The 16,864-nt window shown below is 39.3% G+C and overlaps 1 protein-coding gene across 2 annotated transcripts in view; it reads right to left on the bottom strand.

The window, feature by feature from the left end:
- Nucleotides 1-437: 437 nt before the first annotated feature.
- Nucleotides 438-16,864, bottom strand: part of Tusc3 (tumor suppressor candidate 3) — a 155,303-nt gene continuing 138,876 nt past the window's right edge. For both annotated transcript variants that reach the window (XM_051182296.1, XM_051182295.1), the window contains 2 exons: nucleotides 15,358-15,448; nucleotides 438-724 (listed from right to left, as the gene is read on the bottom strand). In XM_051182296.1, the coding sequence (XP_051038253.1) occupies nucleotides 709-724; nucleotides 15,358-15,448 (107 nt within the window). In that variant the 3' untranslated portion in view covers nucleotides 438-708. The remainder of the gene's footprint in view (nucleotides 725-15,357; nucleotides 15,449-16,864) is intronic.

Genomic DNA, 16,864 nt, shown 5'->3' with positions numbered 1-16,864 from the left:
TTAAACAAAAGGAAAATGACCATAGGAGGAATAGACTTGATCTCCTAAGTCAGAATTTGTGAATGCCACGTCAAGAGATGGAAAAACAGTAGCTGACAGCCATGATGTGCTGGTTTTACTGCCCGACTCCATATGAGTCAAGATGACTGTGCATGTTTGAGTTCTGGGTTCTCCAAAGTGCTAGCTTCAGAACTGAATTGGCATTAACTTTTGTCCTATACACATCATGCATCTAGTTATAGGAAGAATAACAAAACACCATTGTAAACAGTGCATGTCCTTTATAAGTGAAACAGCAGTAAACATGTCCACATGACATATTTCATGCATATGCTCTACCCTGTACAATACTAATAATTCTTTACATACATTCCATGGATTCTTTTACTAACATGTGATTTCTTTACTAGTGAGCAAACACAGTTCTACAACAAGAATTCATAGTTACACTGTCATTTATTTCACCCTGGTGGCATACACAGAATACTGGAAAAACACTTTGATGTTCCATTGTGGATTACTGAATGTTACATATGCACTTCCATAAATTAAGTTTTTTAGGAAAATCCACAGTTTAAAAAAATTATACAAGAATAAGCTAGCGTATCACAATCAACAAAGAATGAACTCAAGAATTCCCAATAAGATAATGTGAAGAACAGCTTCTCTTCCCAGCAAACACTCACTTTATGCAAATCCCACTTGGCTTCATTTAATTAAAAAGCTGAAAAAAGAAAGGAAATTATTACATACTGAGCAAAAGGAAAGCACAACAAGCTACTTATTCAATTCTAAATTAGCTCACATAAATGTACCAAAAATACCACAATTATATTCAGCTAATTGAAACTTTGCTATCAGGGCCTGACTGTAATGGGATCAGGCTTACAGTGAGGACTGTGTCAGAGGTGACAGGCTATGTGCTAAGAGAGTAACAGCAAAGTCAGCATTTAAAAAGGGGAACTAAAGGAAATGGACCGAAATAATAGCTAAGTCTGAATTTCTTGAAGAAATTTTACATTCTTAGTAATTACTTACAAACATGCAGACAAGCCCCTTTTAAACCAAATATTAAAGCAAAAATGAAATTAATAAAAACTGTTTAACCCAGTAGTATTTTGTTGTTTAAATTATATCCTGGCACGTATGGCTTTGTTTTCTTGAAACTTCATTTCCTCAGTAGTGAAAGGAACACTTGTGGTTGATAATTTTGTCTAATGCTAATCTAATGCTAATATATCTCTATATATATGTATATATATGTGGTATATATATTGATATATATGTATTGTATATATACATTTACATGTACATATACAAAACATGTTTTGATATTTTATAATTTATGATTCTATAAAGGTAACAAGACAAGTTTGTGTTGACAGCAGTTGCAGTCTGACACTGCTTTAGTTTAAGGGATAGCACCTGATTATAGCAGACAAGCATCACCTTGGCGAGGAAGGCGGGTGATTAGTCATGCTGTGGGTACAAGCTGCAGTTACTGCTGCATTCACACAAACCTCCACAGCAGCTGGCCAGGCAGAGGTGTGCTGTGCACATGCACACACTGACACTCTGTCCTCAGTCAAAAGCTTGAGGAATGAGGGCTCCCAAGGAGAAACCTTTATCAAATGTTGTGTGTATTCAGTAACTGGGTCTGTACATGAGCATGCAGGTGTGGAGGCCAGAGACGCTGTCATGTCTCTGCTTAATAAACTAAGAGACAGAATGAGGAAGAGTCTCTCATTGAACCTGAAGACAAGTAGCTCAACTGGGTGGCTCTGGGATCTCTGTGCACTCCTGCAGTGCTGGGGTTACAGGCACACACTGCCATGTTGGTCTCGAATGTGGGTGCAGCAAGCAGACTCAGCCACAGACTTTAATTAGAATTGAATCAGTGACACCTTTAATCTGAACTGCCGAGTTAGGTGCTCTCGCTCTTCTCCTCTCACCTCTCTGGGTATAAAGCCAGGGAACAGTCTTGGAGTTCCTCAGGCACTTTTTTATTTTTTATTTTTTTTTTGGTTAGTTTTGGCAATTGAACAGCATCTCTCTCTCACTGGCCTGTAACTTACCTGTAACTAGGCTAGGCTAGGCTGGGTGGGCAGAAACCCTCACAGATAGATCTGCTTCCCATGCCAATGCCTCTCCACAGCTGACTCTGGTCCTGCCACCCACTTCACCCAGCAAATGCCTCTCGCACTGCTACAAGTCTGTACATTTAATTCACTGGGACATGTACCCACCACCATGTCCTGATTTGTTTACATGGATTGGGGGCTCAAACTCATGTACTTAAGCTTACAAGGCAAACAATTTTCTGGCCAAGTCATAGAGCAACTAAGTTAGCATTTTATTATTGCTAAAAATGTGCCTCTAATAAAGCACAAACAGTTAATATGACCCTTTATAACTTTGTAGAAGTAGAAGGTAACAAAAAATTCTATGATGCTTAGATAGCCTTATTTTCAGAGTACAAGAAAACATTTCTCGCCCTGCAGGCAAGATCCTTGACCCCCAAATCCGGGCCCCTGCAAAAGAACGAGGTCTCAGCTGGAGAGCGCCAGTTTCCAGTGAGATCCCACTACCCTGCAAAACCTTCTCAAGTTCCAGCCCAGCCCTCGTCCTCTTCTGCCGGCTATTGGCCAGAGGTGAGTCTGGGCCCAATCGGGGCTGCCTGTCCCCTTCAACCTCTTTCCCCCTCCCCCGCCTGAACTCCCTGGATTGGCCCCTGATCCTGCTGCTCCTGTCTCCGGTCCCCTTTGAGAGCACCCTTGGAGCTCTGATACACCCCCACCCATCCCAACCTCCAGCCTACCCCCCCCCACCCTGTGCCCTACCCCACCTACGGTCCTGCCGCTCTGGTTGAGCACTGGGACAGAGGGTGGAGCCAACAGTCCACCCTACTCGGAGACCTCTCGGAGCAACTCCGAACAAAGGAGACCTGACTATCCACGTGGGACCACCTGTAATTTCCACCGGCTTGGTCCCTGACCCCGCCTCCAGTCCTCTGCTGGAGTCCCAGGCCCCTCCCAGAGATCCGCCTATCTCTGCGGGTCCACTTGGAGTTCCTGCAGGCAAGATCCTTGACCCCCAAATCCGGGCCCTGCCAAAGAACGAGGTCTCAGCTGGAGAGCGCCAGTTTCCAGTGAGATCCCACTACCCTGCAAAACCTTCTCAAGTTCCAGTCCAGCCCCTCGTCCTCTTCTGCCGGCTATTGGCCAGAGAGAAGCCTCCTAGAGAGCTTGGACCACACAGAGATACAGACATTGAATCTTTGATCCACATAAGCCCATCTGGGAAGGACCATAGAGAGAGGGAAGAGACACCACCAACACCTACAGGAAGAAGCTATGGGAAGAAGGCAATACAAGAGAACACCTAACAACAGAAAGACAAACATGACACCACCAGAATCTAGGGAATCTACACCAACTAGAATGGAACACAACAACAAAGCAGAGGAAGCAGAAGGGTATGACTTAAAAATCACCATCATAAAAATGATAGAGGCCCTCAAAGAAGATATGAGAAAATCCCTTAAAGAAATAGAGGAAAAAACAAACAAAAAAGTGGAAGAAATGAACAAATTCCTTAAGGAAAGTACAGAAAGCCAAGAAAAAACAATTAACCAGGTGAAGGAAACGGTTCAAGATTTGAAAACCGAAATTGAGAAAATAAAGGCAACACAAATGGAAGGAAAGCTGGAAATTGAAAAGCTGGGCAAAAAATCGGAAACCACAGACACAAGCATAACCAATAGAATTCAAGAGATGGAAGAGAGAATCTCAGGCGCAGAAGATAAACTAGAAGAAATAGATTCATCGACCAAAGAAAACCATAAATCCAACAAATCCTTAACACACAATATCCAGGAAATGTGGGACACCATGAAAAGGCCAAACCTAAGAATAATAGGCATAGAGGAAGGTGAGGAAGCCCAGCTCAAAGGTGCTGAAAACATATTCAACAAAATCATCGAGGAAAACTTTCCAAATCTGAAGAAGGACATGCCCATGAAAGTACAAGAAGCATACCGAACCCCAAATAGGCTGGACCAAAGAAAAAAGACCCCTCGACATATAATAATCAAAACACCTAGCATACAGAATAAAGAAAAAATATTAAGAGCAGCGAAGGAAAAAGGACAGGTAACATATAAAGGCAGACCTATCAAAATTACACCTGACTTCTCCATGGAAACCCTCAAGGCCAGAAGGTCCTGGATAGATGTTCTAAAAGTATTAAGAGAACACGGATGCCAGCCTAGGCTACTATATCCAGCAAAACTCTCAGTCAATATAGATGGAGAGAACAAGATATTCAATGACAAAACCAGATTTTCCCAATATGTATCTACAAATCCAGCCCTACAGAAAGTATTGGAAGGAAAATTCCAACCCAAGGAAGGTAACTACGCCCACAAAAAATGTAGGCAACAGATAATCCAACTACACCAGAAACCTAGGGTGAAGCAGAACAAATATATTCACAATACCACTGCCAACAACAAACCTAAATCAAACAACCATCAACAATCAATGGTCCTTACTCACCCTCAACATTAATGGTCTTAACTCACCTATAAAAAGACACAGATTAACAGAATGGATACGAAGACAGAATCCATCCTTCTGCTGCATACAAGAAACACATCTTAGCTCCAAAGATAGACATTACCTCAGGGTAAAGGGTTGGGAAAAGATTTTCCAATCAAATGGAAATAAGAAGCAAGCAGGCGTAGCTATCCTAATATCTAACAAACTAGACTTCAAACCAAAACTAGTCAAAAGAGATGAAGATGGTCATTTCATATTCATCTCAGGAGAAATCCATCAACACAAAGTCTCAATTCTGAACATCTATGCCCCTAATACAAAGCCACCCACATTCGTAAAAGAAACACTACTAAAACTCAAAGCTCATATAAAACCTCACACACTTATAGTGGGAGACTTCAATACACCACTCTCAACACTAGACAGGACCACAAATCAGAAACTCAACAAAGAAACAAAAGAATTAACAGAAGTTATGTCTCAACTGGGGCTAACAGACATCTATAGAACATTCCATCCAAAGACAAAAGAATATACCTTCTTCTCTGCTCCACATGGAACCTTCTCTAAAATCGACCACATACTAGGAGACATAACAAACCTCAACAGATACAAGAGAATAGAAATAGTCCCGTGTATCTTATCAGACCACCATGCTTTAAAATTGGAATTCAACAACAATACAAATAGCAGAAAACCTGCAAACTCATGGAAACTTAACAATGTGCAATTGCACCACTCCTGGGTCAAAGAAGAAATAAAGAAAGAAATTAAAGACTTTCTAATATTCAACGAGAATGAGGATACAACATACCCGAACTTATGGGACACCTTGAAAGCAGTGCTACGAGGGAAGTTCATTGCACTAAGTGCCCATATGAAGAAAACAGAGGATAGTCACATAAATGAATTAACAGCGCAACTGAAAACCTTAGAACAGAGAGAAGCGAATTCACCCCGCAGGAGCAGACGCCAGGAAATAATCAACTTGAGGGCTGAAATCAACAAAATAGAAACCAGGAAAACAATACAAAAAAATCAATGCAACAAAGAGTTGGTTTTTTGAGAAAATCAACAAGATTGATAAACCTTTATCCAAATTAACGAAAAAGCAGAGACAGAACATGCAAATTAACAAAATCAGAAATGAAATGGGGAACATAACAACAGACACAGAGGAAATCCAGACAATTTTCAGGTCATACTTCGAAAATCTGTATTCCACAAAAATTGAAAATTCAAAGGAAATGGACAAGTTTCTGGATAACTATCACTTACCAAAATTAAATCAAGAACAGACAAACAACTTAAATAGACCTATAACCCGAAATGAAATAGAAGCAGTCATCGAAAGCCTTCCAACGAAAAAAAGTCCAGGGCCAGATGGATTCAGTGCAGAATTCTACCAGACATTCAAGGAAGAACTAATACCACTACTCCTCAAACTGTTCCACAAGATAGAAACAGAAGGTTTATTGCCAATCTCTTTTTATGAGGCCACAATAACTTTGGTACCCAAACCTCACAAAGACACAACTAAGAAAGAAAACTACAGACCAATATCCCTGATGAACATCGATGCAAAAATACTCAATAAAATAATGGCAAACCGAATTCAAAAATACATCAGAGAAATCATCCACCATGATCAAGTAGGCTTCATACCTGGATTGCAGGGATGGTTTAACATACGAAAATCTATCAACGTGATCCACCATATAAACAAACTGAAAAAGAAAAACCATATGATTATCTCCCTAGATGCAGAAAAAGCCTTCGATAAAATTCAACACCCTTTCATGATAAAGGTATTAGAGAGGTCAGGGATAACAGGAACATACCTAAACATAATAAGAGCAATATACAGCAAACCAACTGCCAACATCAAACTGAATGGAGAGAAACTTAAGCCAATTCCTCTAAAATCAGGAACAAGACAAGGCTGTCCTCTCTCTCCATATCTCTTCAATATCGTACTAGAAGTTCTAGCTAATGCTATAAGACAACAAAAGGAGATCAAGGGCATCCAAATTGGAAAGGAAGAAGTCAAACTGTCTCTATTTGCAGATGATATGATAGTTTACATAAGCGACCCAATAAACTCTACCAGGGAACTCCTACAGCTGATAAACACCTTCAGCAAACTAGCAGGATACAAGATAAACTCAAAAAAATCAGTAGCCCTATTTTTTTCAGACGACAAAGAGGCAGAGAAAGAAATCAGAGAAACATCACCCTTTACAATAGCCACAAGCAACATAAAGTATCTTGGTGTAACGCTTACCAAACAAGTAAAAGATCTATATAATAAGAACTTTGTGACTCTAAAGAAAGAAATTAAAGAAGATACCAGAAAATGGAAAGACCTCCCATGCTCGTGGATAGGTAGGATAAACATAGTAAAAATGGCAATCTTACCAAAAGCAATCTACAGATTCAATGCAATCCCCATTAAAATCCCACCACAATTCTTCACCGACCTTGAAAGGATAATAATTAACTTTATATGGAAAAACAAAAGACCCAGGATAGCCAAAACAACCCTATACAATAAAAGAACATCAGGAGGCATCACCATTCCTGACTTTAAGCTCTACTACAGAGCTATAGTTCTGAAAACAGCCTGGTATTGGCATAAAAATAGACAGGTAGACCAATGGAATCGAATTGAAAATCCTGATATTAATCCATGCACCTATGAACACCTGATTTTCGACAAAACAGCTAAAATGATACAATGGGGCAAAGACAGCATCTTCAACAAATGGTGCTGGCACAATTGGATGAGGGTGTGTAGAAGACTGCAGATAGACCCATGTCTGTCGCCATGCACAAAACTCAAGTCCAAATGGATCAAAGACCTCAACATCAATCCAGCCACATTGAACCTCTTAGAAGAGAAAGTAGGAGGTACCCTTGAACAAATTGGTATAGGAGACCGCTTCTTGAACATAACTCCAGGGGCACAGACACTGAAAGAAACAATTAATAAATGGGACCTCTTCAAACTTAGAAGCTTCTGTAAGGCAAAGGACACAGTTGACAAGACCAAACGGCAGCCCACTGACTGGGAAAAGATTTTCACTAATCCTATATCCGACAAAGGGCTGATCTCCAAAATATACAAAGAACTCAAGAAACTAGTCAACAAAACACCAAATAACCCTATTAAAAAATGGGGTACAGAACTGAAGAAAGAATTCTCAATGGAGGAAATCAAAAAGGCTGAAAGACACTTAAGAAAATGCTCCACATCCTTAGCTATCAGGGAAATGCAAATCAAAACAACTTTGAGATACCATCTTACCCCTGCCAGAATGGCTAAAATTAGAAACACCAGTGATGACTTATGCTGGAGAGGATGTGGAGAAAGTGGAACACTCCTCCACTGCTGGTGGGAGTGCAAACTCATACAGCCACTTTGGAGATCAGTATGGCGGTTCCTCAGGAAAATGGGAATTAGTTTACCACAGGACCCGGCAATCCCCCTCTTAGGCATATACCCAAAGGATTCACATCAATGCAACAAAGACATCTGTTCAACTATGTTCATAGCAGCACTATTTGTAATAGCAAGAACCTGGAAGCAACCTAGATGCCCTTCAATTGAAGAATGGTTAATGAAGATGTGGCACATCTACACAATGGAATACTACTCTGCAGAAAAAAATAATGGTATCTTGAAATTCGCAGGCAAGTGGATGGCACTTGAAGAAACCATCCTGAATGAGGTAACCCAGTCACAAAAAGAGGAACACAGTATGTACTCACTCATATATGGATTTTAGACCTAGATCAAATGATCACCAGCCTATAATTCACATCACCAGAGGAACTAGGATACAAGTTGTATTCTAAGAGATTCATATAAAGTCCCTCACAGAACTGGGAAGGGACAAGTCCCCCAGACCTCAGATATAGTGGGGGAGGACAGCTAATGGAGAGAGAAGTAGGAGAAAATGAGAGGGAGGAGAGGAAGGCATGTGCGACTAGGAGGATTGAGCCTGGTTAGGAATGGAAAATAGGAAAGAGAGAGAGAGACAGAGACAGAGAGAGAGAACATAAAAGAGGGAGCCAATATTGGTTTGAAGATAAAGTTGAACACAAAGAAAGGTCGAAGGAACTACAAGACTGCTCCCAACTAACAATCTCAGCTTCCGTGGAAAGGCTATCATAAATGCCCTTCCCGGAGAGTGAGATCAACAACTAACTTCTCCATGGAGTCCTCAACTAATGCCTGTTGAAAACAGGAGCAAACACCCATACATAAACACTGAGTCAAACTAGAACCCAGAAGCAGATGGAGAGGACAAGACCATGCGGTAGAAGTACATAGAGACAGCTTACCTGAACAAGGAGGAGCTAAGGGCCACTAGACTGATAGCTGGGAAGCCAACAGGGGTCTGACTCGGACTCCCCTGAATATGGGTCTCAGCCAGAAGGTCTGAGCAGTCTAAGAGACCTCAGACAGTGGAGCCAGGATGTATCCCTGGTGCACAAAAGGACTTTGCAAACATATCCCCCATGGAGGGATAACTGCCTTATTCTAGAGATAGGAGAGAAGCCCTAGTCCCTACTTCACAGGACCTGTCAGATCTACATGACCCCAACTGGATGGCATTCCCCTACATATTGTATTGTGGTGGGGGGTTGGGAGGGGAGGGTGATTAGAGTGCATGGGAGAGGGTAGAGAGGGTAAAAGGGAGGAAAGGAGGGAGGGAGGGCTTGGGGGGAGGGAGGGAGGGAGGGAGAGGGAACTGGGATCGACATGTAAAATAATAATAATAAAAAAAAAAAAAAAAAAAAAAAAAAAAACGCTTTGACTCCAAAATTTAAGTTGAAGAACAAGTTACTGGGGAAAAGTATTTCTATTTTTGTTTCCACAGAAAATGAAAAGATGTGGATTCCTTCCAGACTAATGTGGTTTGAACACACCAGACCGCCTGAAACAGAGTACAAGCTGATCCTACATTCCAAACAGCTGGACAAAACAGCCCTACAGACTACAGCTAGGATATCTGAATCTTCTTCGAATCCCCCAAGACAGCGCCCCTTACCAGCAGGAAGTAGTTTGGAAAGAACGACGCCCAAATTCCCAAATATTGTGTATAAATGTTTGTTTTCATTTAATTGGACTTTGTTATATAAAATTAAATAAAAAATACTCTATATGCAAAAAAAAAAAAAAAAAAAAAAAGAAAAGAATGTATAAACTGAAAATAAAAAAAAAAAAATATCAAAAAAAAAAAAAAAAAAAAAAAAAAAAAAAAGAAAACATTTCTCTTAATTTTTTAAAATGTATACTTTGTATGCATAAAGGCCAGACTGGAGGTGCAGAGAGTTAGGAGCTACCATGTTGATGGGGAATTGAACCTGGGGCCTCTGATTGAAAGATGCTATCTATTCACTCTGGGGTTGTTTTTCTCAATATCGTTCTTATATGTAATTATGAAATGACAAGTGTAACCAACGTGATCATTATTAAAGGTCTTACACCAAACGATAAGTCTAGTAAGCAAAATATTTGCTCCTTTTCTATATATATATATATATATATATATGTTCATTTCACATAAAAATTATATTAACGCATTGTTCAAATATTGGATAAACACTTGCAAGACAACCTAAGTTTTGTTCCCATCCATAACTCCCATTTCAGGTGGTCTCATGTCCTCTTCTGGCCACTAGGGTTACCATGCATGAATGTTGTGCACATATACACATACATAGAAAACACATATATAATAAATCCTTAAAAAATGTTTCTTAGAAAAGTACCTGCTGTTATTCTCTGAGCAACCACTCAGATTTTCATGTTTTATTTCCATTACATAACAATGTATGCCCAGGATATATTTTAACATGAATATAGCATACTGAATGCATCATACTAGTATTGACATTCAATGGTTAGTCTTATTTTTGGTCTAGCCTGATCAGATATTTATCTGTGCCTGCCTAATAATGCCAATGTATTATCAAGCAGTCTAACATTTCTTTTACACTTACACTTTGAATGGTGCTTACATATTTATTTTCTCTTATATTATTTACCATAAAGATGCATACTTGTTTTTATATTGTACTTAAATGTAAATTACCAAATATTTGTATTTTCTAGTGCCTTTAGTTATCTGAAGGAGTAAGAAGCTGCCTCATGTATTGCTGTCCTCACAGTACTCTCCAGTGAGAATACATCCCACAGCGGCAACAGAACTCTACATAGTCACAACCCTGACTCCTGGCTGGTTGGTAATGATGTGAACATATAGTCTGGTAACCGAGGTAATTGTACAAGCTAAAGGCTAATGATTAAGGAGTGAACTGTGACTTAAGTACAGATGTCCTTCAATACCTCCTTTCCTTTAAGTCTAAGCTATGTTCGTGTTGTCTGAGGCTTTACTATTGCTCACATATGTAAGGGATGCTGAGAAACACTAGTTTATAATGTAGAAAGGGAGGGTGACCTCAACGCATCTTTCTGTTGGCTCTTTTATTCCTTCAGTATTCAGAAAACAAAACCATTGCCCTTAACTTTCTAATAATGAAGTATTGAGATCTTATAATTTCCCATTCCCTGCTCTTCATGTTCTCAAGCCAGGGGAAGAGTCAGGGAGTTTAGGTGGCCCAGGGCAGAGTCTCTGACAAGAACACATGTTGGCAAAAGGATGCCATCAAGGGAAGCACAACCTCACGTCTCCCCTAAGAACACTATGGTGGTGGCTGAGGTGGGGGTGGATCTTCTTCCTCCTTTTTCTTTTTTTTAAATTTTTGAGGCAAGGTGGTCCTGTGTGTTGTCAAGACTGGCAATGAGCCCTTGATCTTCCTGTCTCCACATCCCAATTGCAGGTATGAACCACAACTGACCATTAGTTGAACTTTGACTCTTTGTAGATAGTGCTTTTGCTTATTTATGTTTCAAATAATGTTTAATCCTTGTGAGAGTAATTACTGTCCTTAGAGAGATCTCATTAGCCTAAAGTCTTGAGTCTATGGAACTGAGAAAGTCTTCAGCTCTGAAACAACTTATCCTTTGAAATTTTGCCCTTTATTAGGAACAAGAGACCCTGGGGAAGGAACTTCTCTATAGTCACAGAAAGTAACAACTACCATGTTTAACTACTGGCAAGGTCAGGTGTCTACACAGTTTGTACAGATGAAGAATTCTGATGACACGACAAAGCCAGAGTGTGTGGCTTTTCTTGACTCATCTCCTCTGCCTGGAGCTTCACCTATGGAACAAAGCTGGAAGCAGAGTGTATAGTACATCACAGACATAACCTTCTATAGTGCCCCTGTTCTGAGATGTGGGTGGTTAGGATGTATGGAGAAGAATACTGACCCTATTCTGAACTTACTAAAATGACGCTGGACTTATTTTTATACTAATGACAAAAGGGATTTGGCTACTTTTTTTTTTGGTAGAATTACTTATTTGTGTCAACTAACTTATTTTCCACATTCTGTAAATAAGTGAGCCAAAATGATAACAGGGAACCAAAGAGTATTGGTGTCATCTACTCTGAGGTCTTGTCACAGTAGCTGCTAAGTAAAGCAGTATCAGCTGCAATCAGGCTTATCTCAGTTTATCCTACCACAGCATCTTAAGTGAGATACAATGTGGTCTTTATTTGCAAGGTGGAAAGACTGAGGCTCGGGAGAGGTAAAAAGACTTGCCTGAGGTTAGATATTTTAAGTGCCAGGATCCAAATCACTTTCCAACACACCACAGTGAAATACAACCATTCAGAAAAAATAATCCTTAAGATTCGTTCTCCATCTACACATTATGTTCACGCTCATCTGTTCTCCAATTTTAAATGTCTTTCATTTCTAGATGCTATTATGAAGTTCCTCAACTGAATGTCATCACACATTTTAATGCTATTGGTCATATTTCAATATGAACTTTGGGACCTTTTAAGATGAGAGGAATTTTCTGGGCCCACTGTATATACCAAATTAATATGCAGTCTGTTTTTTCTTTAACTATCTTTCCATAGATTCTCTCAGTTGTGCTGGGAAATGCACAAGCTAGGTATGTTACTCAGCATGAATTAGAGCTCCTGGAGTGGTACATGGTCCCAGAGCAGCACTCTTCACGGTTTTAGTAGTGTCTCTGTATTACCTTAAGGTAGACGATGTTTTAAAGAAAACGAATTCAACTAACAAGTGCCTACTATGTGTACAAAACTGTGTGTAGACACAAAACTCTGTCAAGAACCACTCCCCAAATAGTCTTCAAGAAAGGAAAGAAATAAAACATGTGGATGAACTGTACATAAAAATTTTAACAAAACAATGTAGTGAAGTGATACAAAGTAAATGCTAAATGCCTGTTGCAGATGAAGAGAGGTTAGGTGAAGTCACTGAGAACCTGGTGTACTTCAGGGACTATATATGTACATACCTCACAATTGTATGTGGATAAATGTAATCATATATAAAAAAATTGCTAAAGATACTAGAACAGGTACAGAAAGGAGACACCTTTAAGTACCTGTTTCCACCCTCCCCCCCCCAAAGTACATCATAATCGAGCAAAAACGATGAGGAAGTAGCTAATTCTAAAACTACATTACTAAAGAGAGCTAAGGCATTAAATCATATTTTGTGCAACTACAGTGAGAAGAGTTCTTATTTAAAGTGCAAAAGCAAGCCCCAAACTTGCATTGAGATATTCATCTTCTAATTATTATTTTCTCATTATGCTACTGTGTTGCTCTGAGCCAATTAAGAGTTCTCAGACAGTTAACACAGTGATGGAATGAATACAGACATTTCATGCTTTCTCCTACTACAGTAGAAACTTTGATGATCCAAGGATGTTTTTAAGAGACATCTTCAGAAAATACTTGTTAGTCTGAGTGCCATTAGGACAGGTTGAGGAGGTAATTATTTATACATGGAGACCACCATCTATCTAGCCATGACAGCATCATCTTAGAAAAGAGAGCAAGGGTAAAGTCAATTCTTATTCACTACACAAAGGAAGGCAGTGGCTATCAGCAAAATAAAATGTCTTCTGAATTATGTCTCAGATGGTAATTACATAAAATCTCTAAGAATCTTCATATTTCATTGGCAAGTTTCAAGGGACTCTGGAGCCCAATTAAATTCATCAAAAGGTTCAGTGAAAATCTGTTCTTCACTCAAATGAATTATGTAAATATGAACCAAAGCTACTTGATTTGCACTGTGAAGGAAACTCCATTTAAAGAAAAGTAAAATAAGTGTAAATATTTATTTCATAATTAATGACAATTAGCATAAAATATTTATAGGGTAATTCATTACTACTATATACTGGTGATTTAAATGATTAACATATATTATCTCATAAGAACACCTATGGTTTAAAAAGTTAAGCAATTTGCCTATGGTCACAAACAGACTGGGATTCTGGGCAAGTCTATTTATTGAGGTTCCAAAGGTAATCTGTGAATTTAGTTACTATATGGGACAGGTTGCTGTTGCAAAATACATATCAGAGTAACAAGCAGCCATAAGAGAGCAAGACGGACACTTTAAGTAGACCACTGCTTTTCAGCAGGCGCATATATGAGAACAAAGAAAATAGGGAAATTTTAAAATTTGTGTGAAAAAATGTGTTGTGTGTGCCAATTTCATTAAGATACAAATGAATAATCAGGAAAGGGTCACATCATATATAAGAAATCAAAGGTTATAGAATATAACAGAATGAATTAAAAATTGTGAGGAAAGGAGATATTGGAACGAAAAGCCAAAACTTACAGGAATTCCTCAAGAAGACTACTGTAACAAAACCCAAGATGGTAATTTCAATCTGAAATACACGCAAGTCATGTGACCTCCTCTCCTCTGCAACAGCACAACAAAACCAGAGAGGTATGTTGGTTTTATATTTTTGATATATTCTAAGTGCCTCACAGAAAAGGCTTTTAAAGGTACAACAGCACTGAATGACTAGCTTTGTACTGATAATGCTAACTTATTTTTGGCATGGTCTAAATCGAACCATTCTCTGCCCATGCAGACAAGTATGGTAAGGTGTAATTAGCTATCAAAATATCACCTTTCCTAGAAACTCAGCGGGCACGGGCATCAAACTCTCCAAGGAATGATACATGGGGCTTTTACATTTTCCGGACCGGGGTGGGGGGTGGGGTGGTGGTTAAGCTTTAAGCATGGCTCCTAGAGAGGGAGGAATATGGCCAAGAGACAAACACCTAGAGGAAACCAAAGTGACAGCCCAGTCAGCGACTGAAATCTGACAGTAATTCTAGAGGACATCCCCAGATCTAGTCTTTTCTACACTTGACAACTGCTGAACTGAGAATCTTGCATGATTTTCAATATGATGGCTTATAGTAGCCAGATATGTGGTTTTAATTTTTATGTTAATCTTCAGTTTTTGGAAAAGTTACAAGTTTGTACTATTCAAAAGATGTTGCATAAAAGACACTGAAGAATAGATTATATGAGAAAGCAATCTTGAAAATGAAATCCCAATTATGCAAAATAACAAAGGGAAGTAATTGTGTCAAAGTCTGTTACTTAAAAGTCATTTTGCTGTCTATGTACAAACATAGGAATATACACTCTAACATGAAGACACACATTGGTAACTAGAACTGTCTGATGTCTCTGTAAGTACACGATGTTGAACAAATGCTGAGTTCTCAGACCTTGCTAAACAGGGTTTAAAAGCAGAGGGTTAGTGATTTGGACCCTTATATTATTAACACTGACTGACCACTGAGATGCTTAGTTTGGTTAAAATGAAACATCCAGATGACTATAAATGTCTTACCTATAGGGATAGCCGTGATACTTTGAACGGAATATTGAAAGTAGAAAACTGAAGAAGAAGACCACCAGGCCTAATCCCACAAGGCAAATTACTAGGGAAAGAGAAAATTCTGTTAGGGTCGCAAAATGCAAACACCGGTGCTTCTGAAATGCATCTGGTTCCAAAATACTTTCATTCAACAGTTCAGGCACACACGAGGACCATAAAGCAGATAACCCACAATGCAACACACTCAATATTTTCCATTCTTCTCCATGGAAATGTACTATTTGGGGCATGAAAACAAAAAAACTAAGACTTGTGGTAATTTTCTTCTTTTAAAGTCCCAGAGGGACTAAAATGACCAAATGCGATGAGCCACAAACAAGATTATCAGTCCCCAGATGTTGAAGCACTGGCTATATGACAGCAGGACTATATGACAGGCTATATGACACATGCCTTGGCAGATGCTAAAAAACAAACAAACAAAAACCTCTCCTCAGATCAGACGCCCTGAAATTTTTACAAAAAAATGTAATTAATTCTAGCTATTAGTTTCACGGTTGCTTCCCTAGAGCCCATGTTACTGAGAAACTCCACATCTTAAACACAAGGCTAGGAACAAAATCCTGTGGGTGGGAAACTGTTTTTGGTGAAAGCCAAGGAGGAAACCACTTCAGAGCAGGTCATGGTGTCAGACTGCTGCAGCTGTGCTCTTTAAGATAGAGCAGAGACCATGTGACTGCAGGCTTTCAACACTGCTGTAGTACTGAAATCGGCCAGCAGGGGCTGTTAGTAGTTAGAACTCCAGAGGGAGGCCAGTACAAATGCCTATAGGACTACAACCTCAGCTGCTGCCACTAAGAGCACCACCTACTATGTTCCCTTTTAAAAGCGCTCTCTCTCTGCCTACCTCCCATGCCCCTCACTCCTGTTGATCCTGTCCCGGGGAGGCCAGTTTGCCCCCTCCTCTTTCCCCCTTTTACTATCCCTCTGCTTGAACTCTGTTGCACGGAGTCTTGTCTCTTGAGCTTGTTTTTTTTAAAAAATTACAACAGGGACATTGCTTTCTGAGTTTTCATTTTCTTCTATTATGTTTGGGAATAGATGACGAATGAAACATATTAATTCCCCCTTGCATATACATATATTTAAATAAGATTCAATGCTACTAGTAAAATTAAAACCTGCTTATAAAGTTTAAAGTATATTAGCCAATTAAATGTAGACATACTTAGGATAAAATAGTATTTACATCTGTCCTAAAGAATTAGATATTAGTGTTACCTAAATATCAGCTATGAATAAAACATTTGTAAGATAATTAATATGCATTTGTTAGTCTGAGGGAATATTAAGAGAATGACATAACTAGATGAAAATGTTAAGTCAGAAGAATACTGCAGTCAAACAGATCTCTGCCTCTATAGCAGGGAAGGAACATGGAAGGAAGGTCTGACAGCAATCCTGAAATCAGGGTAGTGATGGCATGTGAACGCAAGGTCAGTGATGTGCTAGTGTTCAC

Source organism: Phodopus roborovskii, unplaced genomic scaffold (assembly GCF_943737965.1).
Source record: "Phodopus roborovskii unplaced genomic scaffold, PHOROB, whole genome shotgun sequence".
NCBI lineage: Eukaryota > Metazoa > Chordata > Mammalia > Rodentia > Cricetidae > Phodopus > Phodopus roborovskii.
The sequence above is the reverse complement of the archived record's forward strand: the minus strand, read 5'-3'. Positions and strand labels throughout refer to the sequence as shown.